The 10763-nt window shown below is 35.5% G+C and overlaps 2 protein-coding genes and 1 pseudogene across 2 annotated transcripts; 2 read left to right on the forward strand and 1 right to left on the reverse strand.

Annotated features, from left to right (window-relative positions):
• Positions 1 to 1451: 1451 nt before the first annotated feature.
• On the forward strand, positions 1452 to 2181 carry LOC125590150 (flowering-promoting factor 1-like protein 1). Its single transcript, XM_048763274.1, has one exon. It carries the CDS (start codon positions 1523 to 1525, stop codon positions 1895 to 1897), a length of 375 nt encoding a protein of 124 aa, XP_048619231.1. The 5' UTR covers positions 1452 to 1522; the 3' UTR covers positions 1898 to 2181.
• Positions 2182 to 5331: 3150 nt separating this feature from the next.
• Positions 5332 to 7146, forward strand: LOC106409280 (protein CHROMOSOME TRANSMISSION FIDELITY 7-like). Its single transcript, XM_013849938.3, has 6 exons — positions 5332 to 5624; positions 5765 to 6002; positions 6098 to 6196; positions 6271 to 6339; positions 6523 to 6851; positions 6929 to 7146. Exons 1-6 carry the CDS (start codon positions 5455 to 5457, stop codon positions 7071 to 7073), a joined length of 1050 nt encoding a protein of 349 aa, XP_013705392.2. The 5' UTR covers positions 5332 to 5454; the 3' UTR covers positions 7074 to 7146.
• A 662-nt stretch (positions 7147 to 7808) lies between these two features.
• On the reverse strand, positions 7809 to 10763 carry LOC111207611 (annotated as a pseudogene).

Raw genomic sequence — 10763 nt, forward strand, 5'->3', positions numbered from 1 at the left:
CACCCACGCCCGCTCTCTCGGCCCGTGGGCCCCATCCCATCCGACGGTCGGTCCGTTAATTTCTGAAGGCTCGAAATCATTGTTTTCTGACCCTGCAATCACCACCCGACCTTTTCCCATGCTTTGGCCTCACTCGCATGCTATCGCGAATCACTTCCCGATAGTTCACCCATCCTTCCACTACTCCAGTTCAAGCACGCTTAACTCTAGAGTTCTTTCAGGTTGTACTCCGGAAAAGGTAAGTCAACTTTGGTGACATAGGTAGCCAAATCAATTCTCTTAAGCCTTTTCACATATCACAACTCGGGATGTTACATTATCATTCTCAAAACTATAACCCTCATACAAATAATGATTTTATTATGTAGACTTGTATTGATATTATACTTGTTTAAAAAGTTTATATTGATCTTGAAACAACATGATGAAAATGAAATTTGTAATTTGCGGAACAAAACAATGATGAATTTTCAATATATTCATATATGTCTTACCCGAAACATAAGTTCTATGATATCTTACCTGAAAGACAAATTAGGATTCTTACTGTATAAGTGTTCTAGTTTATGATATTATTCAAAAAATGATTGTATTCAAAATATGAAACTTAACTATAAGAGGAAATAATCATTTTCTACACGTTGATCAAAAATTATCATTTTCTACAAGCAAACTAAATAATCGATTTAATTATCTATATCATGCAAAATATAGATATAATTCATATTTTTGAATAGTCTCATGAATTGTAAGAATATTGTGAGTGACACAACTTTGTAGTAAAGTAATAATAAGTTGGAACCGATGTTACATTAAGCATGAGCTCATGCAAACTAGAAAGAAGATGTCTTGCCTTAATTATTTGAATTCCATATAATATATTTATATATTAATATAACGATCAAGAATCTAAATTTTATGAAATCCTACCAAAGATTCTTCGACATAAAGAAAAAGAAAGAAATTAACTAACCACAAAAAAGGAAGAGATTCCCCCAAAAAAAAAAACTAATTCCTCATCAGGGTATGTGGACCCACTATTTCTAATATTCTAAATTGAACTAAATTTCTCATATTCTAACACACAAATTAAATCATTTTCAATTAATCTCCATAAGAAGATATGGCGTTTCTAACGTCGTATATATGACGATAATAAATTTTAAAATTACATGTAATTCGAATAACATAAATTTAGCTTTAAATCTATGGAATTTAAGTTATTCTTTCGTGTCCAAGTATGATAATATAAATTGGTGAGAATGATGGATAAGATTCGTCCCTTTCGAGAATTCTGGAATTCTATGTTTAACATATTAAGTTACAAATAAATGTTAATACATCTATGTATTAGTCTCATAAAATATTTCTCAGCATCTTAACATGACCCCACTAAATATCTATATATAACTCTTCACAGTTTCCTTTCTCCTCAGAAAAATCAACAAGCTCATTGTGAAGAGAAATCATATTTGAAAAAAAAAAAACTAAAAACCCTTAGTTCGTAAAAATCATCATCACAATGTCTGGTGTGTGGGTGTTCAACAAGAACGGAGTGATGAGGCTGGTTGAGAATCCTTACAACCAATCCGCTGGAGATTCGTCAGAGTCTTCCTCCTCCGGTGGTAACCAGCAGCAGAGGCTGAGAAGGAAGATCCTTGTCCATCTTCCGACCAACGAAGTTGTCTCTTCGTACGGAGCACTTGAGAGGATTTTGAAGGGTCTTGGATGGGAGAGGTACTACAATGAAGACAACGTCGATCATCTCCTCCAGTTCCACAAGAGAACATCGATCGATCTCATCTCACTCCCCCGCGACTTCTCAAAGTTTAACTCTATCCATATGTATGATATCGTCGTCAAGAACCCTAACGTCTTCCATGTCCGGGACATGTAGTAGTCCATCATCAAAACTAAAACCGAGGACAGTTTGTTTCTTCAAAATCATCCTCTCTCACATCTATCATGTATATAGTTGCATGTTTGCGTTGCTTTATTTTCTGTTGGGGGGGGGGGGGGGGGTTTGTTTTAATTTTATGTGTGTTTGTTTACGTTGGTTGATTTGGGGTGGTCTAAGCTAAACTCATTTTAATAACTTGTATCATTTTGTGGTTTTGGTGAACTTTGTATCAAGATCTCTCAAAGATGAAATAGTAAAGATGTTATATTTGATTTAGTGAATTAGTCGTTCAATAAAAAAGATATATGCTGTGACATGTTTGATTTGGTGCCTACAATACAAGTAAGCAAATCAAATAACTTAGAAAAATTCTTTAGAATAGCTTTGTTAGTTTATCTACCGGTAATAGCAATCCAATTTAATTCTGAATTCCATTTATATTAAAAACTTGTGTTATTTCTAAAAGATGTCAAAAAAAATTGTGTCTTTTCTAAAAAAATTGTCTTGCTTGGCATATTTTCTAAAACTTCCTTAGAATAGCTTTGGTAGTTTATCTACTAATAATAGCAATTCAATTTAATTCCAAAGACTGTGAATTCGAATTATATTGAAAACTTGCTTCATTTCTAAAAAATGTCAAAAAAATTGTGTATTTTCTAAAAAACAAAAACTGTGTTGCTTGGCATCTTTTCACCGAATGGTCTCATTCTCGAGGCAACTCTTAAATGAAACTTCTCTTATTAATCTCTCTCTATATATATGTGTATATGTGTTTTACTAACACTTTAATCCTCCATCGTTCTTTTGTTTCCTCTCAAATTTCCTTTCCACCGAGAATCTCAGAATTGATTTATTTGTTTCTCTCTCTATCCCCAATCTGAAGAAAATTAGAATTAATGTTTCGTAAGACAAAAATTTTGTGGCATTAATTCCAGTTGCGATGCAATTGAGTTGGTGGTTATCACTTACTGCCATCTCTAATTTCAGTGAGCATTTTTACTGTTGGATTTGAAACGTGTTTACATGTGTATCATTTTCATCTAATAATTATTTATTTTATTTCATAGATGGAGAACAATATTTTAAAATTATAATAGGGATTCCAAGTAATGTCTACAAATACGTCTCTTCATTATAACTTTTCTAGTAAAGATGTATTATACATTTTTGCTCATAATTGTTTATTGTACTTTTTTGCTAATAATTGCTTCTGTTTTGTTTATAACCGCTTTTGTTTTTTAAAACTGTATTTTTTAGAGAATTTGTACTCCCTACCCACAGCTTCCCCCCTATTTGCATTCTATACCCTATTTCCTTCCAATTTTCTTCCTCCCATCATTACCATTTTCCCTCAATTCAATGGTATTCCACTCTTCTTAGGATATTGAGCTAATTTGCTCTATTTTTTTATATATAATGCTTTGTTAGAGATTTAAATGAATAATTGCAATTGTTCGGATGGACATTTGCAACTTTTTAGGGTTAACTGTTGCAAGTTTTGGTGTTCAACCATTACAATTTTTGGTGATCAACCATTGTAATTTTTTATTGTTAACCATTGCAATTTTTGGTCTTTGTATATATAGTACTTATAAACAGTGAAAATTGCAATAACTAAAAAAGAAAGAAATATATAAAATAAGAGTGAGAGATTCACTATCCAAATGATCATAAACTCTTTGGAGAAACACATATTAACCTTCAAAAATATTTCGCGTAGCTCAAAACTTGACAAGAGTCAAAATAAAATAAATGTTCTAAATATTATATATATAATTTTTAATATAGATTTCTTCCGCGATATCGCGGGGGTTCCTTTCCTAGTTTTTACAAAAATAATCTTGAAAAAGGAAAATAGCCAAAAATAATTTTATTAAAGGATAGAAATACATTTATATCCTAGGATTAACTAATCTAGATTTAAGGTTTAAAGGTAAGGGGTGGAGTTTTGAGGATAGAGTTTCAAATTTGAAAAAAAAATAAAAAATATATTAAAATTAAAAAAAAAAATCTATTTTGGTCATTTTCTTCTTTGAGATATATTTTTGTGACAAAAGCTTAAAAAAACTATATGAGAGAATTGTCTAATAACTTACGACAGATTTATTTTTTTCAACAAGAAATTAATATCAAATACTATTTGAGACGCCAACACGTTTCAAGTTCGATTCAACTGCTACGCGAAACTAAGTCACAATTATCTTGGTCACCTAACACGGATATGGACCTATGCTTTAGGGTCCATTTGAATACCCGGAAAGATGGTCTATCCGTGGGGTGCACCTCCCATTGGGGATTAGTCTGGAGTTTTCCATGGGCCAGGGATACCCTCAGATTAACCCAAAAAAAAATTAACTTATGATTTGATGAGAATGTTTAAAGAGGTTTACAGGTTTCTCGAATTAGCTTATTTCAATAACGTGGTTTCAAAACCATAACATACATGATTAAAACCATAGATATATTATGCCATACTGAACCATAAATTTATAACGATAATTTCATTTTCATTAATGATATTTACAATCTTAGCAAAAAAAAAAAAGGATAATTTCAAGAGTCATGACGAAATCCAAAGAAGGAAAGTCAAAAGATGTCCAAATAGAGAAGGTCCCCCAAAGGTTTAGGAAGACAATGGAAAAAATGATGGGCGCACGTGATATCTCATACTTTTCCACCAAATTTTGACAGCTGTCGATTATTTATTGCCCAGTTCTCCGCTTTGTCGCATATTAGAATGATGGTGCACGTGACATATATCCTTTTGCTTAGAATCTGGACACGTGTCTATTCCCCGTTGCCCATTTCCCCCACTTTGTCACTTCCTTATCGATGTCGAACAAAACTTTATATTTTTTTAGCTATTCCCCCCCCCCCCGGCCAAACAAATTCACACATATCGTTTTCGTCTCCAACTATTATTATATTCGGGGCCTTTTAAAAATTTGTTCTTTCACGGACTTTTTCCGTTTCGATATAGATGATGTTTTAGAAAGATTTTTTTTTTCATAATAGATGATGTTTGCCAAAAATATAAATGATTTTAACTTTATCAAAAACCGTGTAACCAATTATACTTTTATTATATCTATTATAAATTAAATAAATTAGTTTTAAATTATATTTTATTGATACTTTTGATTAAGAAATAGTTTTTTTAATATATTTTCATTAAGCTGAAACATCGTCTAATATGAAACTGAAGGAGGTGTATTAGTTTCCGTGATTTTTTTGGTACTAGAATTTCTTTAATTTTTGAAAATGGTTAGATATATAGTTTGTATGATTTTGGGATTACAGTTTCTTGAACTAATACAATGGGCCTGACTAAAGATGGCGCCGTGATGGACCGCAATGCTAGAGATTCTCCAGCATCAGGATTGTCCAAAACCAATATTCTGGTTTATATATTTAATTTCCTCTTAATTCAATTAATTGATTTGATAACGTTATTTCCTCGTGGCGGGAAAATAAAATTCCGGTGGCGCCAAAATCGGAGAAGAAGAGGAAAGGGGGCAAAGCAAACCCTAAGAACAATTCCGATTCTGTAAGCTATGCAAGCAAAGATCAACTCTTTCTTCAAGCCCTCTTCTTCTCCTTCTCCGTCTCCCATCGCCGACGTCTCAGCAACAACACCAGAAGCAGACGATGGTTTAGCCGTGTGGGAGAAAAGTCGAAACGTCATCGTTAATACCTACGAGCGTCGATCCGCCACGGTCAATAGGTATATGAATCATCTCCTTAGGCTTATGAAAGAATCGATCTTTGATATGTGGTATATGAATCATCATCTGGGCTTTCTATTTTGGGTATAAAGTTTGGATTTTTCTTAATTTTTCGAAAATTTGATTTGGTTTATTACAGAAGTGAAGTGCTTAAGGGATGCATCGGGAATCCACCACTGAGGAAAGGATCTTCTTTTGGGTCGAAAAACCTCAGCAAGAAGCGGAGTTATACACAGTTCCACTTAGAGTTGGGCCAATCTGATTTTCTTCTCAGACATTGTTCAGAGTGTGGAGCTACGTATGCTCCTGGGGATGAGTTAGATGAGAAGAGCCATCAAAGCTTTCACAAGGACTATATGTATGGTATCCCCTTTAAGGTTAGGATGACTGTGACCTTATTTATATATGTGCTGAAGATATATTGTTTCCTTGGATTGTTTGATTAAGTGTTGGGTTTTTGAACTGTTCTCAGGGCTGGCAGAACGAGAGAGTGTTCGCATCGCCTTCTTTCAACAAGAACCGCATTGTTATGGTGTTATTGGAAACGGATTCTCCTGCACACAGAAACAAGGTTCGTTTTCCTTTCACAATGCTGTTTCCTGTACTGGGTTAGAGGATCTAATGGCTTATTGTTTGCACTTTCAGGTGCAAGAGGTTGTGAAGATGATGGAGGTTGAGTTGGGTGAGGGTTGGATTCTTCACAAACGTTGTAAGGTATGAGTCCTAACAAACATTGTTTTTTTGATAAACTCATACATGATTATTTAGTACCTAATGTCTACCATATTGAGCCAACTGCGATCTGATAGTAACCTGTTGGGGCCAAAGAACCAAGATGTTTTGAATAGTTTCTTTACTTCCACAGCGGTTTCAAAGAGCTACCTTGTTATGTGGCAGGTATATCTATATGTCTCCTCTCAGAGGATCAGTGGATGTTTAGTTGCGGAGCCAATTAAGGAAGCATTTAAGATCAAATCTCCTCTTGAGGATGAAAAGCGGTTAAAGAAAGAGAGCTCTTCTTTGCCTTCAACGTCCATTCAGTTTGGAAACATTGTGTTGCAAAGACAAGTATCAAAAAGATGTCGAGAATCTAATGGCAAATTGGATAACGGAGCCATTGTATGTGAAGAGGAAGCTAAACCGGCTGTTTGTGGGATCAGGGCTATCTGGGTCTCGCCTTCGAACAGAAGAAATGGCTTAGCTACACGGTTACTTGATACCGCGAGGTAAAAGGACTATTCTTAGCAGCCAACCAACCAACCACCTGAAACCATTCTCATTTTTATATGTATGTAAACCGCAGGGAAAGCTTCAGCAGTGAGTGCGTTTTGGAGAAGTCGCAGTTGGCGTTTTCTGAACCAAGCTGTTTGGGAAGAGCTTTTGGATCCAATTATTTTGGAACTTGTTCACTCTTAGTTTACAAAGCTCAAGTAGAAAGGCTCGATTAAAACAATATAGCTTTGCATTTTTATGGGATGTTATGTCACATTTTTATAATGAAAATGATTGTATTAAATCAAACTCAATCTACAACAAATACAAATAGAGAAGTCATTTCAAATGAGTAAAACTCACTTTTTCCATAACTAAATTCTAAATGCTTTTGTGATAAATGTTGATTGGATAATGACGAGCATAATAATGCTTATAGTAATGTTCTACCAATCAAATCCTAATTCATGCCTTGATTTGTCTGGAGCTCAGGTCCAAGAGTGGAAAGCAAAGTAATAGTTTGCCGATAGAAACTAGCAACCAACCATCTGACACAACGCAAGAACAACATCTGGTGTCTTTGCTTGATTTTAGAGCTGCAATGGAGGTTAATCCATCTCAACTTGGAGAAGACTGGCCATTGCTTCGGGAGAGACTTTTGATGCGTTCGTTTGAGGAGGTGTGAAGGAGAATGTTTGGGATGTTGGATAATGCAAATTGTCTGAGTAAAGTTGATGTGGCCCCAAAAAAAAAACCTGGCCACTGGTTTTAAACCGTTACATCCCATGATGGACCTGATGGCTGAGAGACACGTCCATGCCCTGCGGCCGCAGACTCGGGGCAAGTTAGTGGTAAGCTTGGTCATCTCAGTGAGTTTCAAGCTCTGTGTAACAAGCAGGTGGAGATACTGTAGGATTTAAGCGGAGCAAGGTTCAAACAATCATGTAATAGCTGCAGTACTGCTTTGTATGTAACATATAGTCTTAGAATTGTTCAGATTCATTTCTTAAAAACACATTGACATTTTTACATTTACTGAGACTAAGAATGTAAGATGAAATCTTTGTTCTTCAAATGACATCTTTGGAATGCAATAAGCTGAAGAAAAACACAGGAGAGTTGTGTCATTAGACAAAAGAGATGGAGAGAACACATGCAATAGAGAGACAAAAGCCAGTGTGAATATGTATGTACACAAAGGAAATGCTGAGGCCATTTTTAGGCAGGTTCCATTGTTGTTCACAAGCTTTGGATGAAATAAATACTATGACGAACCAGGAGGCAGAAAAAGAAGAAGACGGTGGTTACTTAGAGGGGGAGGAGGTATCTGCAGTGGTTTTGCAGATTGGGCACCAACTCTTCATCCGCAACCACTCTTGCACACACTTCAAATGGTATGTGTGCTAACAGTGTAGCCTTCCAACTTCATCACCTATTGTATACTCTTCCTGAAAACAAAAAAAAATATCAAAGAATGAATAAATCATCCACATATCAGTTCATATCAGTTCTATATTCACTGTCATGATCACCATCAATGAAACGCTTGTAATCATCAAAGCATTAAAAAAAGAGACAGACCTGGCAGATGCTGCATTTCGCATCTTCCTTGTGATCACTTGAAGGTTTCATCAGATAGATGCTTGTTTTCAAGCTCTTTGATATGGCTTCTTCTGTGAGAGCAGTGCTTACTGTACCAATTCTCTCTTCTAAAGCTAATAGTTCCTATAATTTCATTCATAAGAAAATAGACAAAAAAAGGTAATTAAAGATACTACTTCTCAGGCGGGTTTGAAGATGTGAGTTAAAGACAAAACCTCATAACACATGTTATCAATGTCTAGCCTCATGTCACGGTGTTGGTCATAGAAGCTTAGCCCACCGAGAAGTAAACCTGTCTTCATGATAAGCAGTTCCTCGTAATTAGGCTCAATATCTTGTTCAATCCTATCAAGTTCTGGCAAAATCTGCAAAAAAAGTATTGTGTTAAGGCTATATTTGATGATGCTCAGACAAGATGTCAAGCAATAGTTACCTCAGAGATCCCATCTAAATTGTAATTGCGAAAACTGTCTTGACTAGATAAAGAACCAAAGTCTGGGAAACCAGAGAAGAGCTCCAAAGAGACAGGAGAGTTCAGATTGTTTGATGTTTCAGTCTAAGACATCTATCTTGTTGTAATAGAGGATAAACCATTTCTTCCACTCCCTCGGTTTGAGAATCTAGTGCGGCTATCACCTCTATTTACTGATCTCTGACTCCCTACTGAAGCATCATTCAGAATGCAATGCCTAGCCCGTCTAGTGTCTGAAACAGAACCTCCTCGGGGGTTAAAGGCAAGACGTCTCTCTTCAGAAGGTAGTTCTGATACTATCTTTTTACCTCTAGCTGAGGAGCTAGAGCTGCTTTCTCCGCAAACTCTTCTCTTACTGATTGTATCCACCTTCCCACTAAGTCTTTTCTCCAATCCAAAACCACTTAATAAAGGGCTGCATCCTCGGTTTGTTGACTGGCTAGAAGGACCAGGACAAAACTCTTGCTTGCTCAAAGCAAATACAAGATATTTGGAAGCCTTCTTTTCATTTAGTGTTGCATTGCCCCTATGATATTAATTATCAACAAGAAACCACTTGCAACAACCCCGAGTTTGACTATGTTCGGAACCTAAAAGACCAGGTGGGGTGGCTAAACAAGGCTAATGCCTTTCTGTAACTAAATTTGGAACCTGAAAATATTTTATGTTGTCCCCCACATGTGTGATTCACTAATACAAAAAAAGTGCCTTTCATGGACATAATACTCTCATTCAAAAGAACCTTAATTATTTATGTGTTATAATAAGCAAATACGCCAATTTAATTTCACAGCACACAGAACATACAGTAGAGCAACCATATATATGGTCAACTTGGGAGAGTCCTTGAATCAGTTGTCCTTATTCATCTCTCCACCGTTAAAGGCTACAGCTGCTATACATATGGAGAAGAAATTATATATATATATGTGGGTAATTAACTTGAGCAAATGAAATAAGAAGAAACAAAATCGTTTTAAGATTATATACCATGGTTGTCTTGTAAATGTAACTTGTGCATTTGAGAAGATATGTCTTCTCCTTCTTCTTTCTTGTGCAGATCTGGGTTCATGGGAATGAGTTGATTCATCATCGTAAACATCTCATCCGTGAAAGACTTTGCAACCGAAAGGATATCAAAAGTGTAACCGTTATCTCTAGCATCCTCCCATCTGCAGCAGCATTGGCAAAAACTCAAAAAGTGTTAAAAAATTTAAGAATATAGTCACTGCTACTACTACTACTGTTAGTGATCTAAAACAAAGTAATCAATTATATATCCAGTTATTTATGTTTTGCGAATTTTTACTCCTTAAGGCCTTCATGTGCAATGCGTTGGATATCACGACTGATAAACTCGTCCGTTTCTGGTATTGGCATTTCCATCATCCCATAAGGTCGGGAAAAGATCAGCAGAAATCCTGCTTTTATGTTCTCACCTCTACGATCAAAAGGAAAAAAAAAAGAAAACAAAAAAAAGTCACAACAAAAAAAAAATAATAAAACAAAGATTTGCAAGCAAAAAAAAAGCAGAGGTTTACTCGACAAGAAACTTGAAGAATCTCTGCCTCTTAACAAAGTAGAACATGAGGTTTGAGTAATAATTTGAATCCTGTGTGGTGAAAACAGACAGATACTCCTCGGCTCCATCGACGTCCCCACTAACAAGTAATGCAAAAAAATGTTCTCTGTCGAAACTGCAACAAAGAAAAATAAAAACTTCACATGCACGTACAAAGTACAACAACCAAGTTAAACCATTCAACAAGACTGATTCATTCATTCGTGCAACTTACGTTGTAGGGAGACTAGTTTCCAAACCCCGTATAAGATCAGCCCTCATGGAATCCAT

This window comes from Brassica napus, chromosome C7 (genome assembly GCF_020379485.1).
Source record: "Brassica napus cultivar Da-Ae chromosome C7, Da-Ae, whole genome shotgun sequence".
NCBI classification, from domain to species: domain Eukaryota; kingdom Viridiplantae; phylum Streptophyta; class Magnoliopsida; order Brassicales; family Brassicaceae; genus Brassica; species Brassica napus.